This window comes from Cupressus sempervirens, chromosome 1 (genome assembly GCF_028749045.1).
Source record: "Cupressus sempervirens isolate cs-2001-9-10 chromosome 1, ASM2874904v1, whole genome shotgun sequence".
NCBI lineage: Eukaryota > Viridiplantae > Streptophyta > Pinopsida > Cupressales > Cupressaceae > Cupressus > Cupressus sempervirens.
Genome location: NC_143118.1, coordinates 851,154,375 through 851,175,462, shown reverse-complemented (window position 1 = coordinate 851,175,462; position 21,088 = coordinate 851,154,375). Strand labels below are relative to the sequence as shown.

Genomic DNA, 21,088 nt, shown 5'->3' with positions numbered 1-21,088 from the left:
CATTTCTACTGAATTCTATTCCCAAATTAAACTATCCATTATTTTCAATTTCCACAATTAACTTTTTTATCAGAAATTTGGTTGTGTTGTGCAAAGGTACACACATACTAGGAATGTTAATTTTATAAGTTCTAGTTAATTGCTTAAAAAGAATGGATGTTTCAGCTCTCTGATAGGTTGGAGCTTAATTCTGTGATGACTTATAGAAAACATTCTATAATGCAATATCATGTACTAATCATCTTTGAATGATTCTACAGTCTGATGTATCTATGAAAAATATAAAAAAGTCTAATTTCAGAAGAACTTTTGCAACATTTAACTTAAATAGTATACAATGCAGCAAGCTAGTTGCATGGGAACCCAAAATGTCAAGATGAACAGCAATTGTGGAAATGTTTCCTTGCCCTTATCAGAAAAGAAATGTAGCTTAATTCAACAAGGCGAATTACATTGGAAAAGCTTTGCAGAGACACAACATCCAAATTATACAAGTGGATATATATCTGAAGGACCAATGGCATTACAGCATGCCAGTGGTAATGGTAGTCTTAAAACATTTGAACTCGCTTGTGCTACAGAAAAGACATTATCTTCGCAGGCACTCAATGACAGGGGATATCTAAATAAAAAGCGAAAATGTGAAGAGATGGATGTACAAGACCAAGGCAGTTTGATTAAAGATCACAAAAATACCAGCTTGAGTTATGGTATTGAGTCTGTGGACAGGAAGCTTAGTGAAAAAGTAATTTTTGAAAGCTCAGAAGGAAGGATGCCTTCTACCAAAAGACCCTTTGTTATGGGAACAGAACCTACTGAGGATGTTATTAATGTATGCTGATACTTTAAGACCCATCTTTATTATATACATTTTTAAAGTCATCAAACTTCTAAATTCTACTTTCTATCTAATTCAAATGTTTTGAGTAATATTGCAGGTTTCTGATGAGATTTGTCAAGAAGTTGAGGAGCTGCAGATACCATTGATTCGCAAGCCTAAAACACAAGAAGAATGTTTATGTTTTATTTTCTCATCACAACCACAAGTAAGCACTTCTCCCTAACAACTTCATGTATACTATGAAGGAATCTGGGTTTTTGTTGCTATGTTTTTGCTAGCCATAAATCTATGGTTGCATTATGAAATTTCTGTTTGATAACATCTTCGATGTGCTTTCTTGTGGACTGTCTTGTATATTTAAGTTTTAACTCTCTTAGTGCTCAAACCAGTGATGGTCTCAAGCAAAAAGTGTATTGTCCCCACTAAATTCTTTGTGCATTGCCAGCGACTAGGCCATTCCTAGTGTTTGTTATAATCAGCTAGATTGTGAAGCTACAGGAAGTACTCGTTCTAATGTAGGCGGTTTGGAATTGATGTCAATTTGAACATCATTTCTATAGTATTAATTCTATGCAACTGGGTGGACTAATGTGTTGTGATTTATTATCAAGAGAACTTATTCAGTTTTTGTTGTATTGTAATGAATCTATGTTGCAGCTTTGCCTTTTTCAAGAGACACTGAAACTTATTCAGGAAGACATAGATAGGATGAAAATATCAAGTAATCCACAATTTCAGGTAATTAAATATGTGATGCCATTAATATTGAGTGAAACTTTTACAAAACAGTAACATTAATGAAAATACATTCACAGTTTTACCTGTGAAAGGTAGAAAAAAATGCTTTTCCACATTTGATACTGCTACTTTGACAGGCATTGGATGTAAAGAAGTGCTCACAGATGGAAAACAAATTTCTAAGAAAGAGTCAAAGGTGAACATTCCTTTTCTCTTGTTTACAATTTTGTAAGGGAATAAAAATTCACCTTTGCTTCAAGGTTGCTTGTGCATTTATTGAAAAATTTAGCTTTTTTTGCCAAGAGTGTAATCCTTAACCTAGAAACCTGGTATTTTGATGTATTGTAGTTGGGGATCTTTAAAGTGGTTGCAGCAAGTTGTTGCATATGAGAAGTCTAAATTGCTATTGCTGCAAGCAAAAAAACAAGAACTGATGGTAACACCTCTTCTTTTTTGTTTATAAACAATTGGTGTTTGCATGTTTTGCCTCTGCTTACATTATAATTTTGTTTGCAGAAGAATGTCCAAGAATTGCATCGTGGTTGCCAGGAACTGGACCAACTGAAATCACATTACTTACAAATGACAGGTCGATTTAGGGGATCTGCTAAGGCCCACATAAGTAGAGCAGAAAAAGAAGCTCATATCCATTTCCTTGAAGCTGAAATTAGGAAACAGGTATAGACCTTCGGAATCATACAACATTGTATACTCATACATTGAAATTTTTGTGTGTCCCATAGTTTTTGGATGCATTGTTCAACATGAAATTTTCAGTATTCAAGTCTACAAGCTTTCAATGTGTCTTTTTATGTAATTATCATGGTGCACTACTGCAGTCATTGATTTGAGTTGATTGTTTTTATTTCAAGTTGATGCATTTTGTGTAGTTGGGACTGATTCATTTATACAACCATTTTAAAAATGGAATGTTTGTTTACGACTTTATAGGGATAGAAAACCAAATGATAAAAGGTTCAACTCAAAAAGATGTAGACAAAATCTTCTTGTATATTTATCTATTAGATCAGAAAATGCCATTGGTGTATATTTTTAAGTGAGGGATGATCAATCGATTTTCAACTAGTTATTAATTATACATCTAATTAATGAACCCTCTTTTATTACTATTTTTTTGGAGTACGATTGTTATATTAACAATTTTAATATCCTGTCAGATGGCCTTATATGAAATTACAGAAAGTTTATTCTTCAATATAATAAACTTTTCAATATGTAGCTTGGTTTATAAACGTATCTGCTGTTTGCTCTTAAGTTGGACAATGTATAAGCTGTATAAATTCTTTTGATCAGCAAGTGGACAAATTGGATGCCAATTTTAATTGCTGGATATGTGCATGGAAAATTGGATTTTTAACTAGCCCGAGTACACCCTAGTTATTGCAAAATATACTTCCATGCTGCTTCTAATGTAATTGTAATTATTATGAGATATGCAAACCATCTTCTTTTTCGAGTAAAAAAATTGGTCTGTTGTATAATAGTGATATTGCTGCAATATCAGTGATTAACCTATTATCTAAAAATCATTCGAAGTGGCATATCAATATCAGAAATTCAATGTGTATATGCTCTACCTCAAGATCCTTCTTGCTGTTCTTCAGTAATCAGCATTAGGTTTACTCTGAAGTTGGATAACCTAGCTAACAACAAAGCAGGTGCCAGGTCTATTGAAAGAAAGATGCAATTGTTCAAGATGGGATTATCTGTCATGTGTATCTTTAATTGATAGGTTCTCTAAAAATGTGTGAAACATCTTTGAGAAGGCAGAAAATCTCTAGCAGCAACACAAATGTTCATATAGGTTGGACTACAAAATATATTGGTTGCAGGCCAGTACATATTCAACAAGAGAGAGGCTCAAAAATCAATAAGGCATGTTTGCATCATTTATTTGCCCTCATGAAGAACAGTGCCCTGATTTTCTCAAGAAATAGAACATAATGGCTAATTATCTTCTAAAACTTCAGCATAGTGGGACTGGGACCACTACAACAAGCATTTGGCTCCCTTATTTGAATTTTAATAACTGTTTATTTATTTATTTTTCTTTTCCACAAGTTGTTTTACCTCTTCCTGCACCTTTTTCTTCTCTTCTATTGAAAATACTAATTATTGTAGTGTTAGTTTTTAGTTCACCCTTAATCATTTGGCATGATTTGGTATGATTATTCCAAAAGTGTCTGTTTAAGGAGATTGTGATTTTTTTCATTTTGTCTTTATCTCATTTCATTTTCTTTCAATGTCCCTAGTTGTAGGTATGCTTACAACAAGTTTGAGTCAATCAAATGGTTTTAGCTGTATCATTTTTTATTTTAGAAGAATTTCCCTTTTTCCAGATAAGTAATAGCCTATAGGACATGGCCGAATTATTTTACTAACATTAAGCCTATTTTACAACCTGACTCACAAGGGCCACTGGTAGGAAAGAGCATGGTGGAGAAAACCTATAGTCTTGACCCAACAAAAGAGAAAAATTTATGTATTTACATCATCTTACAAACTTCCCGTTTTACATACGTGGGGTATTGCTGAGGATTTCAATGTCTTCATTTACATACCATGACAACATAAAGCAACTAGTACAATTCAAGATTTTTTATGATGCAATCTAGCTACAGTAACTGAATTAAGATTTGCTGATCAACATTTTCCCATCAACGAATCAGTTTTTATTGTTCCTGAATGACTCCTGAATTTTGTGCAATTTGATTTATCTGGTATCATAATTTGTGTATTGGCTGCAAAACACAGTGCATTCCACGTCTTTCTGTTCAAGTGTTTTAGCAATGTGACAAGGTGGAAACATGTCATGCTACCCACCCTTCCACGATCTTCTTGTGCACCAGTCTGAGTCTAAATTGGCTTCTTAATTCCTGCACAAGGCTAAAGAGTACCCAGCAGATTCTGGACCATAGATTACTAGCCATAACATCAAAAAATTCATAACATCCTTCCATTGTATTTTCTTGAAAGAGCATTGTTACGTCTATTTTTTCGATTGGTAACATTTTGCTTTTGACTAGAGCTATGAACCACTGAGGCCACAATCTGGGGACCTCATCCCTGAGACCACCACTCATCAGCCTGAACACCTGGTCGGCATGAACACTGACTAGCTGACACCATCCCCTTTATCTCTCCATTCTGGTGACCACCTTATAACTCCCTTCAGCTGCGATGGCGCACACCTCCACCACGAATAGAACCACCATGGCATGGTCTCTGTTTTGCAAGCGGGGGGATTCCAACCTAGGACGCCATATCAACACGGCTTGCAACGGCCAAGACTTTGCCGTTGCACTGCAGGGTCAACCCCAGCATTATTACGTCTATTACACAAAAAATATTAATTTACGTCTATTACACAACAAATAATAATCAGCAAAAACAAAATATGTATACCTTGCTCTCTAATTTTGGAGAAACCTATTATTGAATGGAATATGCAGTTTTACCGAGTAGTGATGACTCCATCATTTAGGATCCAAAGTTCCAATTATATACGAGAGCCAAAATTGTATGCTTTCCATCATCACCATATAAAAGTACTGATCAGAGAATCATTCCCCATGTCCAGGCCACAAAAAGGGATAGGAAGTTACCATTCCTTCCCATTCATTAGCTCAACATAGAAAATCAATTTTTGCTAGCCAACATTATCCCTATAGGGATGAAGTAAATAATAGATGATAAAGCTTATACAAAGATGAAGAACAATAGTCTCCGAATCTAGGATAGAGTGGACATATGTCTGTCCTATCCCATGTGAGACAATAAAAGCTCCCTCAAGTATTAGCTTGCTATGGAACGTAGTAGATACAGTTATAAGTTCTTTTATTTAGTCAACGTAGCCACTTTTCTTCTAAAGATCTACATTCAATAATAAATTTGATAACTTGTTTGCAGAATAACAAGAATAGACGAGGGCAGTGGATCATCTACGTTATAAAATTCAAACAATCCTTCCATACTCATTACAAAACCCAAATGCCACTAATATCCAAGCCACCAGTTACCTCAATCTTGAAACAAACTACATACCATTCTTATTAACTGAAATTTATTATCTTATAATTTTAAATTAATTATGCCCTTAAAAACTTATGTCCACGTTACAAGGTCGACCTTTTTGTCATAGTGGCAATAAATTTTCATAGTACTAAAATTGTCAATTCATTTCAAAACAAACAAGCCAAATGTACTTTCGTCACCTTTTAGAAAAAGACATAGAGACAAAGCCATTGGGCACAAAGAAAATCCATATTAGTATGGAAATGTCAAGAAATCAGTTAAGTCCAGCAACAACAACCATCATTTAGCTAATAAACTATATTTACATATTGTAGGGAAAGCCAAAACGGAGTAGTATAGTGTATCACATGATGCAATTTGTCACTGCAATCACAAAAAGGAAGCCTTCACTCTATACATAGAGATATTTAGGCTTAGACAAAATAATAGATAATAAAACTAGAAATAAGCTATATAAGGCCATCATAAACTTATTGTTCTTCAAAATATGTTTGCCCTTGTTTTCCACTGCCATGCTCTCCCCGTAATTCTCTTCAGAGGAGCTTCCCCCTGCTAAGATAGTTGCATTTGCAATTCCCTCTACCTTATAGTTAGTTTTCAGTAGCTCCTCTTGGAGGTAAATTTCATACTAGCATCAAAAGTCTAGTAAATTATTTGACTGCTTCAGTTGCTATTTTATGAGAATTCTCAAAGATTGCTATTTTATTGTGTTTTTTGTCTCCTACATCCGGTCAAGTTTCCCCAGACTTTTTATGCCAAAAGCTCTCTTTCTTGGGCAGGATATCTTCATAATCAGCTAGTAGCTGCTTCTTTTTGAGATTGATCTCTTCATCGATTCCTTTATCAATTACTTCTTTGTTAACAATTTCTGATTACTCCTCTAGCTTTTCTTTTGATTAGAAGATATTACCAAAGTGGCTTTTATTCCAAATGAGAAGTTTGATTTTAGTTATATTTAGCGTAGCTACTAAACAAAAAAGTTTTGATCCTAATACTAAAATTTCCTTCCAATATTGTACTAGTAACCTCATTATTGAATGGAATATGCAGTCTAGCCACATTTTTTCAAACTTAAAAGGACAATGCTTTGAGTGGGAATCCTCACAAATGTTTAATTGTACTGGGAAATGGTCTAGGCCTGAGTGTGGAAGGATCTTGGTTGAGAGAGTGTAAGGGAGCACAACCCAATCACCTCTAAGAAGGAATCTGTCAAGTTTTTCTGCTATGTTGCTGAAACCTTGCCTTCTATTGTTCCAAGTATATACCTTTTTCTATGTTAATGTCTATGATCTTGCTTTTATTAACCCATTCTTTGAAGTTAATTACAAGTGGGGAGTTTCTAGTAATACCTCCCTATCTCTCTCTAGGGTCAAGAATAGCGCTGAATCACCTCCAACTATATGGATTTGATTTGGAATGTCCTCTAACGACTATTCTATCATCCTTCCAAAGTGCTATCTTATCTCTGTTCTGTGTTGGCTCATATACATTACTCAATGTTAATTGAAGCTTACTTAGTTGGGATACCCACTAAATCCAAAATACCCAACTTTTTTCTAAGGTTTGCTATGTCAACCCGATTAAGCTTGGTTTCTTGAAGTATTGAGATCTCAGCTTTAGTGACAAAAATGTAGCATTTCAAAATCCGTTGCTTGTTAGGGGCATTCAACCTCCTAACATTCCACTTGTTTATGGCTCTATGAAAGGCATTTCCCCTTCGCAACATTTTTGTTTCTCTTTGAGCAATCTAGGGTGTCCTTGCTATATTCAATTTACACAATACCTAGAGTAGATTCTATAGGCTCTAACTCCTTGCTGCCTAGTTCAACAATTTCTTCATCCAACATTCTTTGATTCCTCTCTTCTTCTTCTTTAAGTTCTACAATCTTAGAAATAAGAAGTTGTTTTTTCACAACATTTTTTTCCTCATTGACCATGTCTTCAACAATCCCCTCTAGGAGATCATCCAACATCTCATTACAAAGGTGTTCAAGACCAAGATTAATATTGTAATTAGGAATTTCATCCTTATCAAAAGGGGTCATCATTTATTTTCGTATTAATATCTTTAGTCATCTCCATTTCTTCTGCTTTAGTGATTTCTTTGGAGCTCTGGACCTCAGGGATACCACCAAAACTTTTACTACACTTTTTATTGGTGTTGACATAAGATGATTGATTAGTTGAGGGGTCCAGTTAGATTTAATGATGCATTTGGTTGTCATTGATGATAACATAGTCACAAGTAGGATTGCTCGATGAGAAAAGGAAAGTGATTGGTGCACTAGAAGATGACTAAGTACCATAACCGGTATGCAAGTGGAGCAACAATAAGTTGATTAGTGGTGGTCAAAATGCATTGCAAGACCAGTGGAGCTGTTATTTGTTAAGAATTTGTGATGTCTATACATAAATTGTCTATTGTAACAACACTTAAACATGACAAATGAGCAAATGTTCTTAAGGTACCTGTGATAGATTGTTGATTAAATGATCGATATGAGTGCTTAGGCCAAAGTAAAAGGCATGACAAGTCTTATAAATTAGAGAAAAGATGAGATGGCAATTGAAGTGATCGAAGCAAGTATGATTTTGGAGGAGGTCAAACACGATTTGACTGTTCTAGGGAATTGCACAAGAAATCCTAATGTTGATCAAGGCAGTGTTTGAAAACGTGTTAGGTACATAGGGATATGCGAAACGCATGTGGTGTGAGCCTGGCAAGTTTGTCATTTGAATAGATGGTGAAGATTAAGCGACAAAAAGATAGAGTATTTGTTGTTAGAGTAAATAATTAATATTTAATTATTTATTCTATTGCTTAAGCTTACTTAGGTCATGCATTTATTTAATATTTAGTATTTAATGCATGTAGTGGTTAGTTGGTGACAACACGGGAGTTTGTTCCCTTCTTGTTGTCATCCTTATCTTCTACCACCTTCCAGCTTGTTCTACAAGCTTCCATGAGCTCTTTATATTCGGGCTCTCTCTCATTGTATTTACACAATATCAAGATCATATTGCATATTGTAAATACATTTCTTATTGTGTTTGCATAATTTGCTCTCATGTCCGTTTAGGGTTTTTGCCCTTGCTCCATGCTCCTCCCCTTTCTTGGCTTCTCTTTGACAGGTTTTGCATGCAGGTGATTTTGGGCGTCTTCGGAGTTGGCTTTCCTCGACTCCAACATGGTATCAGAGCCTTCCTGTTGCAGCTTCGTTGAAGAAATTTTGAAGCCGTGATTTGAAGTCACAAACCCTAGTTTGTTTGTGCATTTTTTTTTCAAATCAGGGGGTCAGCGAATTTTCGGAGCACTTTGGGCCCAAACGGACATCACTAATGGATCTGGAAGGCCGTTTGCAGTTAGGATTCATATAAAGCTTTTCATTTTTGGACACAGGGCAATTTTGGTGATTTTTTGAGGCCTCCAGGGTCGCTGCCGTACGGATCGTACGGACGCACGGCTTGAGAAAAACAAAATTTTTTTTTTGGGGCGCACTGCCGCCGCGCCACCGCGGGGCCGCCGCTGCGCCACCTGCGCGTAGCCCGCAGCGGCCCCAGCAGGCAGCGCCGCCCACGCTCCGCCGCGGCCCGGCCGCCTCTCGGCCGCCGCCCTCCGCCGGCGGCTCCTCCGTGTTCGCCGCCCTGCGGCCACCTCCTCTGGCGCCGATTCCCGGTTCCGCCACCTCCGCTCCGACTGCGGCCACCTCCTCCTCTTCGCTGAGTCACCAGCTACAGTCACTGCCCGCGTGGCATTTCTGCCAGTCCGCATTTGACACGTGGCACGGGTGCCACGTGGCCCCCGCCACATCAGCCTGTTCGCCATGTGGCACTGCCACGTGGCTTTTTTTTCAGCGACGGGTGACGGGTCGTCAAATTTTTTCCCCTAAATTGCTGACGTCACCATGAGGTCAGCGCTGCATCAGCCCTTGCATGCACCTCTCCCGATTTGCTTTTGGACCTACCTTTTGTTTTTTGGCCATAACTTTTGCATACGGAGGTATTTTTCCGATCCGAAAGAAGCACCGGAAAGCTGGTTCCGAGACGGAGATTTTGGTGCAGGTATTTTTTGGTTTTGATGCTTTTTTATTGCTTGTTTTTTCTGTTGAAGTCCGAAGTCCTGTTTTTGACTCTGGCATGCATATCTTTTGCGTCCCATGTCAGTTTTTTGAAAACTTTATATTTTTGGAAAGCTGGTTCTGTGTTCTTTTCAGAAATATAGTCCTTTTTCTTCGTTTTTGGCCTCTGCTCTTTCTATCATAGTTTTGGCGTTTTAGCTATATGGTGGATATTTTGACTGTTTTAGGCCCGAGGATCATTTTCCTGGCATGGTTTGCTTTCTTTTCGGCTGTACTTTCTTTTGGTTCAGCTCTTTTTCAGTTATGATCATTGTAGCTATCTTTTTGAAGCACTTTTTTGTTTCGCACTGAGATAAAGTGTCACTTTTGCATTTTGGGAGTCATGAACGTTGTTTTGAGTCAGTTGTACTTGCACTATTTCATAAAGCACCATGGGGGGGATTATTTGTTTGCTGTTTTAGGCATTCTTCCTTTGTCAAGTGAGTGTCCCTTCCACGACATTAGCCCCATGCAGAGTCAGTTAGACCATGTCTTTATCGGTGTCTGTACCTCTTTTCCTCTCTCCTCGTTCTTGGTTCATTTGCAGGAGATTTGGCTCACCTTCTCAGTTGCCTGTCATCACACCCCGTCTGCATTAAGGGGGGGTTATGCTGTGTTCTAATGCATCCTTGGTTCGATGGTTCGATAGTGTGAACTATGTATTCAGTGGTTGATCCTATGTACAAGGCGATTGCAGTGGCTGGCTACCTATGCATTTCGGTGAGATGGATCATCTACCATATAGACATGCTCAGTTCGTGCCTTCTTCTTCCATGGAGGTTTCTTCAGATCAGCAGTTTGGCAGATTTGCGGCTTCTTCATGCTTCAGTGATGCTGCTTCTTCACGATCACTTCTTGTTCCTGTTTTAGGGGACAATTTCCCTAGTTGGAGACTTCTTCAGCTCTTCACTGGGTTCTTACCTCTTTTTGGGGGAGGGTTTTTCCCATGTGGTTTTCTCTCTTTCCCTGCTTACAGAGGTTGCATTTTCTTGCATTGTACTTGGGTACCTAAAATGGCCTCGTTGCTGGGACCCATTATGCATTCATCTTAGCTTTGTGAGCTTAAGGCATTTCCCTAAGTTGCACTTAAGGGGGGTGTTAGAGTAAATAATTAATATTTAATTATTTATTCTATTGCTTAAGCTTACTTAGGTCATGCATTTATTTAATATTTAGTATTTAATGCATGTAGTGGTTAGTTGGTGACAACACGGGAGTTTGTTCCCTTCTTGTTGTCATCCTTATCTTCTACCACCTTCCAGCTTGTTCTACAAGCTTCCATGAGCTCTTTATATTCGGGCTCTCTCTCATTGTATTTACACAACATCAAGATCATATTGCATATTGTAAATACATTTCTTATTGTGTTTGCATAATTTGCTCTCATGTCCGTTTAGGGTTTTTGCCCTTGCTCCATGCTCCTCCCCTTTCTTGGCTTCTCTTTGACAGGTTTTGCATGCAGGTGATTTTGGGCGTCTTCGGAGTTGGCTTTCCTCGACTCCAACATTTGTATCGTGTTGTTTGAAGAGAAATGTATGAGAGAACAAATTGGGTGAGAATTTGTGTGTTTATTGAGCAAAAAGAAGCTACAGAGTGAATAGAGTAGAAAGGATTTGAAATATAAACAATGCTAATAATATTCCATTCAACTTCTTGCTTCCTAATAGTTGCAGTGAGGGAAATCCCTAAACTGGGTGGACCTTAGCCAGTCTCTTTGTGTAAATCCTTTAACAGGGTGGATTCTTAGAAGGAGCTTTAAGCCCTCTAGTGAGGCAAATCCTAATAGATCTTTGTTGTACTCCTAACAGTGTACATGTCACTCCTAACAGGGTAAGCCCGTAGAAAGGATACTTGTAGCTTTTAATAGGGAAAACCTTTTTACTCCAGTAGAAGTCTTCTGGGTGTTGTCTCCACTGTGTTCTTCTCTCTCTAGCCGAGCGTTTCCTCGTACAAAAATAAGCGTGTTATGTGTGATGCTCTTCTGCTTGATTGATGTTATTTCATTTCGACAGTTTTATGTTTTATTTTCTATGTTCTAGTATATAGTTAATGCTAATTAGATCAGTACTTTGAAATTTTTGGTTTACCTATTGCATTGATTCACCCTCCCCTCGAAGTACCACTTCATACTAACACTTTCTTTGTCTAAACTTGTTTGAGACTCCACATGAGCAGTTGAATTCTTAAGCTCTTCTTCAACCACTAAATCCTCCATAGATAAATCAACAAAAAGGATAGAACTTGTAATGTCTTGTGTGTGGGTCTTGAGACTCGATGATCACGAGTCTGAGTTGTATGTAATTGGGGGTGTTTTCCTCCCTTGAATGCTCTGGTTGAAGGGAGATGGCCTTGTAAGGCCTCCCTTAATGCTCTGGTAGTTGCCCTTGCTACTAGGCTGATCTTTTGGTGTGGTGGTTGGGCTTTAGTGGTATCAAAGCCGAGGTCTCGATGTCAAGACATCAGGGCGTGTTGGTTTGTAATGTCTCGCGTGTAGGTGGTGTGACTTAGTGGCCATGTGTTCGGGGTCTGCATATCAAGGGGTGGTCTTTGCCCATGGATGCTCCAACGGAAGGGAGATGTGCCTTGTAATGCCACCCTTCACACCCTGGCTAGTCACCCTTGCCACCAAGCTGGTCTTTTGGTGTAGTGGTTGGGCTCTGATACCATTAAAGCCTAACCACTACAAAAACATACTTGTCTGGTGGCAAGGGTGGCTATCTAGGGAGTTAAGTGATGTGTGACAAGGCACATTTCCCTTCCACCGAAGCATTCAAGGACAAGGATTGACTCCAATTACGTAGACCGCAGATATGTGACTGTCAAGTCACACCACTAGTGTATGGGACATTATAGCCCACTACACTTTACGAGTCTCAACCTCGAGACCGTGGCTTTGTAACCACTAAGGCCCAACGACTCCACCAAAAGATTAGCCTGGAGGTGAGGGTGGCTACCTAGGGTGTTAAAGGGTGGCATTATGGGGCACATCACCCTTCCATTGAAGCCTCTGAGGGCGGGGACAACCCCCAATTATGCAGACCCTAGACGCATGACCACTAGGTTACACCACTCGTGTACAAGACATTACTGAACTTACCAAAGCAAGGCTATCCTCCTTCGTATTCTCTATAATGTCTCCCTCTTGTATACCCATATCCTTCACATCTTTAAAGTTGTTTGCTGACTGTGCCACATTTCTCTCCTTATACATCCGATCAACCAACGGCAACTCCTTTTCTATCTCTATTTGAGCAGGTCTAGTTGTAAACCCTTTACTAATCACTTAACTAGTCTTCTCAGGAGGACAATGAATGATTGAATCCTTAATTAGCTCGCTTCGATTCACTTCCAAGATTCAAAGCCACTTGTATGATTGTTGAATTAAAATCTATAGCCTTTTGTGTGAGGTGGATGGGGTTGAGAATATACCATACTTAGGTTCTTGATCGACTATGCTTTATCCATAATTATGTTTTGGGGAATATGGTTTGAAAAGATTTAAGGGGTGATGAAGTACCTCTCTCCCTCGGTAATGATTTCAAAAAGGCTTGGGTTCTCTAATATAACCATTTTCCATCTTGACTCTTTTGACCTCTGTAAAATTACCACTATGCCTAGAAATGTACCCCATTCATTCCCAATCTCTATTAGAGTTTCAAATTTTAACAATTTCCCCCAAGAAGATAAGGAATTTTAATCTATTTAGGATTTCGTTTTAGGTCAATAAGTTCCGAAATCAAAGTTTGGTTGCTAATCTATATATTGAAAACAAAGACCTTCTAAAATTAGTGTTTTCCTATATAAAAGCTTATTTTTAAGCAAATCAAAACTACACCTTATGAAAAAGAAACAATCTGATAGAATAGTTATACTTGGCTTTCGAAGGTACCTAACCACTAATCCATGATCTCTTCTTTTTTCTGCCCAGGACCACACCGTTTTCCAAATAAACCACCAGAGTTGCATTGTAATCACAATGCCTCCTATTGATTTCATAAGATGACCTCCTTAAATTCCCCTTTGTGGAGGTCCTTACATTTTTTTATTGATATTAACATGAAGTTTAGGGCCCGTACTCTTTTTAGGCACATTAGGCTCATATTGTTACCCTTGGCTCTACAAGAGGTAAATTGAGGATAGGCTAACCTTCGATCTAAGTTAGGGGTAGTAGATTTGCAAAGGGCATTTCAAACCCTAAATTTTGCTTGTGTTTCTTTGATAGATGTGATTTTGTGTTTGAGGCACTGAGTTAGCATCAGAAGCACAATGTTGGGATGTAAGGGATGAGGTATCCCTATTCCCTAACCTTGACCTGCTGGAATTTGTCACCTGAGAATTGAGAGTGGCATTATTCTGTAACAAATAAAATTTAGCATGTTCGTAGATGACACTTCTGGGTTTTGGAAATGGGTGGTGTTGAGAACCCTTGCATCCAATCTGATTCCCAACTTTGGATGAGCCATTATCTTGGCAGATAGCAATATGATTTGCTCTAGTAGCAAATGCAGGTGTTCGAGTGGTTATCAGAACTGTGCAAATTTGATGAATATTTGTCATTTCCTGCAATCTCCTTGCCCTCTTGGCTCTTTCCTTCAAGGCAACCTGCCCCTCCTGGCTACTGGTCTGGGTAGGGCGTGCCCTAGGATCCCTATGTTAATGATTAGCATAATGAAGGCAGAGTACAGCACACTTTTTATGTGTTAGTTTGCAGAAGAACTTCTTTTATTGCAACTTGGAATTCGATTTACAGTTAATGTCTATTTTTTATTTTTTAAAGTTTTCACTCTTTGCTTTTTTCCAATTAATGTAAGAAGTTTAGACATATATGATCAATAAGAACATCCAGTATATAGCCAATATTCCAAAAGGAAAATAGAGTTCCAAAGAACACCATAGTAATTAGTAAGAAAATAAACGAGCACGTTTGATAATGTATAGAGTCCTCAAAGAGCATCTCTAGATGCTAACGAGTCAGCATCCACCCAAAGCAGCAGTAAATTTCCTTAGCTTTTTCATACTACATGATACTATATCCTTTTTATATAGGTTCCAGTTACATGAAATTTCCTTCTATGTTTCTTATCAAGACAATAAAATTGATATAGTATGATATATAAAGGGAGATTTCATGCATCAGGTTCCCTAGGGAAAGTGTCCCTTAACACTGCTGCAATGTACAAACCCCAGACTTTTTGGCACCCAAGTGATCAGTAGTAGCTTGAATCTGAGATAAATTGCTCTTTATATATTTTTCCATGAGCTTTTCAACCCCCTTGAGTCAACACCCATATGCAAACTAAGGAAGGGGTGCTCTATGAAGAGAAGACAAAAACCAGAGGGGGAATCCTTCTGTGAAGTATCATTAGAAACAAAAGCAAGTATAATCTATGTATTTTAAAAGAGAAATAATTGTAAATGGGAAACTAGACAAACTGTGTAACTTTTAGGAATGGTAGAATTGCAAATTTTGACAATGTTTTACATTTTTATCAGGTGGAAACTCTTTCAAATAAGAGGATGATTATGCAGGGAAGTTTGCATAAGATTGAAGGAGAGAACAGGGTGAGCAATGTTTTTTGTAATTTTCTGCTATTTTACTATTACCTTTGTTAATTTAAATTTGTTTTTTCTAATATTTGGATTACCAAAAATTAATTGTGGGCAATGAACTGTAAGAAAGTAAATCTGGTTTCCTTGTATATTGCATGCCCAGAAGACTTTACATTGATTATGGATCACATAGTATCACATTAAGTGTCAATGCAAAAACATTTTTCACATTTTTCTATCCATAATAAGTTTTTAATGAATATCCACCTAGGTGGGCATATTTCATTAATAATTTAATAAATGACTGCACTATTGTTGTAGACCAATAGTTAAAATTTGACATAATTTGTGGATAGTGTTTCTCCAAGAATTGGGCACATGGGAATAGAGGGACATGTTTTCAGAATGGGCATTCTTTTGATAAATCAATGAGAGGGTTATTAGGGCTTTTACCTATAACAATAATTTATTAAAATAAATAAATTTAAAAATTACCCATAACAACTATCAACCAACATAATAAAATTAGACTAAAATTGTTCAACTGATCAACTTGTAAATAAAGCCTCCATAAACTTGGCAAAACTAACCTAAGTACTGTCCACAAGCAGCATGAAGAAACTTGTTAATTCCAAATACTCCTTAGATCGGGTAACCATCAAATTTGATATCATTTGCAGATCCACACAAAAATGCCGAACCACTTCATTTTGATAAAAAATGACTGGAATCTCTTTCTTTACCACACCAAAGTCTATACATGGTAGCCAAATCTCGAATTTTTTTTATGATTAAAAACCATAGTAACACGGAGACATGTCCCCCCCACCCGCCTTTTGCCCCACATCTCGGAAACTTGGACGCACTGGGGACTTGGGGACTTCGTCCCCCCATCCCCAGCGGCACCACCAGATTCCGCCACCTCCACTGAGGATGAGGGATGTCCTAATGTTTACTATTTGTTGATTCGACTATTTATGTTCAATGTTCAATGTTCCAATTCCATCCAATGTTCAAGTATTTACTCTTTTACATCTTTACATCTTATATTGCAATACATCTTTTGATAACTAGCAATTTAATGTACCATATGTATATATATACACACCCCCTCCTATCCCCCGTCACTGCCCCCCCATCATCCCCAAATTAAGGCACCTTTGTCCCCTCATCCCGCAAACTTGTTCCCCCGTTCCGCTGTCCCCCCGTCCTCTAGGGTGGTGTAACTATGTTAAAAACCTAGAACCAAAACCTCCTTATTAGCTATAGATTGAGGAGGAGAAGAAATCCCTTGAGACAAAAGCACCTTTTATATGACTCAACTGCGAATCTTAAAGAGTTTGGAAACTTCGGCTCCAATTTTGTAATGGCCCAAATTAAATTCTCTGATTTTAACAAATTCCACATGATTAAATGCATGAAACTTTGTCAGCTTTTGATGATTGAGATCTTGGTATAGGCAGCATGAGACACACAGTGAAAAAATAATTATTGTTGAATGAAACCCTTTGAAAATGGCAGGGCCAGACACAAGATTTCTACTTTATTTATTTTGGAGTCATTGTGTCGTCCTTGGGCTAGAGCGAGAATGATGCCTCTCCTTGTAAGTGGAAGGGAATTTCCTTTGATGGCAGAAATCTTACAAGAATCAACCTGTCGAGTACTAACATCATGGGAGAGTTTCTGGCAATTGTTTGCAGGCTCTTTGATCTCAAGAATCACTCCTTGGCCAGTATCAATGTGAATGATTCAATTCGCGAAGAAGACTTGGGACACTGGAGTATCTCGATTTGTCTCGAAATGTCCTCGTCTTCACAACTTACAGTTTCTTAGATGTAACCAGTTGCCTGACTCTTCGATCTCAAGAATCACTCCTTAGCCGATATCAGTGTGAATGACTCAATTCGCGAAGAAGACTTGGGACACTGGAGTGTCTTGTTTTGTCTCGAAATGTCCTCGTCACCACAAGTTACAGTTTCTTAGATGTTACGAATTGCCTGATCTTTCAACTAAATTGCCTTATTATGTGTTCTAATTGCCTGGAGGAAGACTCGTTAGATGGGTGAATGATTGCTTTGTGCTGTTGAAGACTGAAGATAGGATTCCTAAAACTCAAGGATAGAATAAGTTATAGATATTTATTTGAGAAATTGTTGGTGTTGAGAGTATCAGATTGATTTACGTTTCAACCTCTTTAGAGCAAGCCACAAATTATTTCTTGATCGTTTTTGTGTCAGGGGTCTGGTATACATTGAGAAGATGAATGATTATATGTTTCTGAAAATATTTTCTTGAATTATTATAGTTCTTACTGCCAAACTAAGATACAATTTGTTGTCTTCTTCACAAAGTGCGAGAATTGATAATCATGGACATTTTGTTATGAACTTCATGTGGCATAAATGGGACAAAAGTTGCGAAGCAACAAAGTGGTGGCTTATTCAATATTTGCTGCTGAATGAAGATTTTGTGGCAGATTGGTGGCTATGTTCCTGCTACTCATAAAATTAATTGAACTCTGTCATTTTATTTTAGACAAGGACCTCCATGTTAATGTAGGTCATTTAATTAAGTTTCTTATATTTTGGAGGTTTACCAAACCGACTCTGTTTGAGAAGATTTGCATTTGAGTCATGTTCCACACCAGCTCCCTCCAAATCTTATTGAGCCTAAAGAGATCATCCCTCTTTAGCTCATCAAGCTCACCCTCTATGTAATTAATAGTATTCTCCAATATCGAACTTCATTATATTCTCCAACGCATTAACCCTTTGATTGGTCACCTTGATGGCCTTCGGTTCAAATATCTTCCTTTGACCCCGCATGAATTCTATGGTTATGAAAAGATTTAGACATTTGAATATTTAACCCTACATGAAGGAAAAGTCGTTGCAAAGTGATTGTACACCCGAGCTAGGCATGATACTCCACAACCTTTGCCCAATGCAAAGAAAGAACTCACAAATTGTAGTCATTTCCAAATACAAGCCCACTATCTATAAAGTCTTGCCCAAAACTCACATAAGATGAATATTTTGTGCATTTGTTGATGAGACCTGGCTTCCATGTCTGACAATTAATACAGTACTAAACATAATACAAATGCCCAATGTGGTGACTCTTGATTTTGTCAAGGCTTCCATAATTATGTAGGCTCAATAAGTCTAGAATTATACCACTATAGTGTCCCTGCAAACATATGATTTCCAACTGCCAACATTAGAAAGTTTGGGCGATTAATATTAAAACGTCAAACCTAATAATAGAAGACAACATCCATTAGAACATTTGTGCAAAAGATAAAATAATAAAAAATAATAACAATTGCAAATCATTTTATTACTTCAATATAAAAATTATTGACCTATGGTAGCTGTAATCTTTTAGACTTCATTTAATTATATTGTGGGTAATAATAAACTCACATAATCTTGTCATGGATCTATACTTAAATAAAATATCTCAATCTTAAATATAAACTTTTAAAGTAGTCAGAATATTAGATTTGATAATGACTTATCTGCAAATTTGTCTAGCTTCTAGTTGTTGCATCATGTCAAAATCTTGTTTCTCCATGCTGACATAGGCATTGTTTTAAAAAAAAACATTCTCTTTGTCTGAAATTGTTGTGTATATCTTTTTCATGGACATCGAATCAATGAAGGAGCGACGATCATCCCCAATAATTCACGATCCACATCTGAGGTGTTCTTATCAAGAGTTGTGGATGCATGTACTCTTAAGTCGGAGAATGATGTAACTAGATAATCTAAGAAAGCACAATTCGACAGGGTGAATATTCATCTATCAATACTAAGGGTAATCCTCTGATTCAAAATTGTAAACTTGTCACCACTTTACATCCTCAACTCAAAGATCTAGTTTACTCTTCTCTGATACAACAACCACACTTTTGAATATGCGACCATACAACATTCTTCACCCTAGAAAAGTATGATTCATAGGTCCATTCCAATACACGGTATGCACCATTTTCCCGCAAAACTTCCTCCACCTGATCAGATTTCCAAACTTAAAATTCACTGCACGTATTACCTCAACACCAAGATACACTGATGGAAGCTTTTGAGGCACAAACTCCTTGTGATCTTCATGGAACACTGCAACACTTTGCCTACCTAGCTCTAATGACAACAATCTTGGCTAAAGGTAACCCACGACCAACAGATCTTGGAGTCAAGCAACAATGAATGTTACATTTTGTGTAGTTCAGAACCCCTCCGCAGTTATGGAATGACTGAAATGCAAAATATTCTCAAACAAGGTAGGTTTGGTAAACCTCCAAAGTATAAGAAACATAATTAAACAACCTACATTAACTTGAAGGTCCTTCTTTTCTAAAAAAATATGACGAAGTTCGATTAATTCTGTGAATAGTAGGAGCATAGCTACCAATCTCCCACAAAATCTTCAGTCAACATCAAGTATTGAACAAGTCACCACTTTGCTGCTTCACAACTTTTGTGCCATTTGTGCCACATGAAGTTCATAATAATGTATCCCTAATTATCAATTATCGCACTTTGTAAAGAAGCCCACAAATTGTATCTTATTTTGGCACTCATAATCAAGTTCGAGAAGTACTGTAGCTTCAAAATCTCCTTGTTTGGTCAAACATTCGAGCAAACTGTAATTCATCGTGACAATCAAAGTTGTTGGAACGCTTCCCTTGCTGAGAGGGAATCTTTTGTGTGAGGGAGTCTCAACACCAATCGCCTTGACTATGTCTTAAAATGCATATATCTTTGAGACAGAGAAATATGAGGTAACAAACCTTGAGATATGTTGCCCTTTAAGCATATTTCTCTGAGAGGGAGAAATATGAGATAAAAGCCCTTGAAAGAAGTTTCTCTTTAATGCATATTTCTCTGCGAGGGACAAATACGAGGTGAAAGACCTTGAGAGATGTTGCTCTTTCCACACATGAGAGTAGCCACGGTGGATGCCATGTTGAGAGATACCATGATGACATCACGTTCAGTGATTTCATGATGAGCAGCTGTGCATAAGCTTCTTTGCACACATGGGAGTAGCCATGGTGGATGTAATGTTGAGAGATTCCATGAGGACATCATGTTGAGTGATTTTGTGATGGAGACTTGTGTTAATGCTTCTTTCCACACATAAGAGTAGCCACAGTGGTTATCATTTTGAGTGATTCCATGACGTTATCATGTTAGAGATTCCGTGATAAAATTCTTTTACACAAATGGGTGTATAGTCATTGTGGATGTCATGTCGAGAGACTCCATGACGTGGATATTTGGAAAGTTACGCCCCTAGCTTCGAGAGATATCATTCTCCTAATTTATGAGTTGCCATTACTCCATTATGATGAGTTTTGTTACGTATTATGTTGTTGTCGTTACAACTTAGCAGCTGATCATCTCTCCTTTAAACATCAGTGACTATCCTTGTATCAACAGACATTACAAGTAATTGAAGAGTCTATTATGATTAGTCATCATCCTTGTAACTGCAGATGTTTCAAATGTCTTGGAATTTTATCAACATACATATTTTTTTGTTGTAACGATAGACCTGGACAATGAAGAGTCCAACTCTTCATCTGGGCAGGCATTTGATCGGGTATATTACAGTTCAATATTCTTTGGATGATATAGGACATTTATGCAGTATTATTTATTGCCTTAGTGACATCGATATTAATCTAGAAGATTGCCATGGTCTGTGTATGAAAAGTAAGAGAGGTGTTGTTATTTCTGATTGTAAATCAGACTTTTGCTTATTCATAAATAAAAAA

General features: G+C 37.5%; 1 protein-coding gene across 2 annotated transcripts in view; it reads left to right on the top strand.

Moving 5' to 3' along the window:
* The window catches only part of LOC149580517 (uncharacterized), a 46,592-nt gene that overhangs the window by 9,218 nt on the left and 16,286 nt on the right, over window positions 1-21,088 (top strand). For both annotated transcript variants that reach the window (XM_089791621.1, XM_089791629.1), the window contains 7 exons: window positions 344-832; window positions 939-1,046; window positions 1,499-1,579; window positions 1,717-1,775; window positions 1,928-2,015; window positions 2,096-2,257; window positions 15,247-15,315. In XM_089791621.1, the coding sequence (XP_089647747.1) occupies window positions 344-832; window positions 939-1,046; window positions 1,499-1,579; window positions 1,717-1,775; window positions 1,928-2,015; window positions 2,096-2,257; window positions 15,247-15,315 (1,056 nt within the window). The remainder of the gene's footprint in view (window positions 1-343; window positions 833-938; window positions 1,047-1,498; window positions 1,580-1,716; window positions 1,776-1,927; window positions 2,016-2,095; window positions 2,258-15,246; window positions 15,316-21,088) is intronic.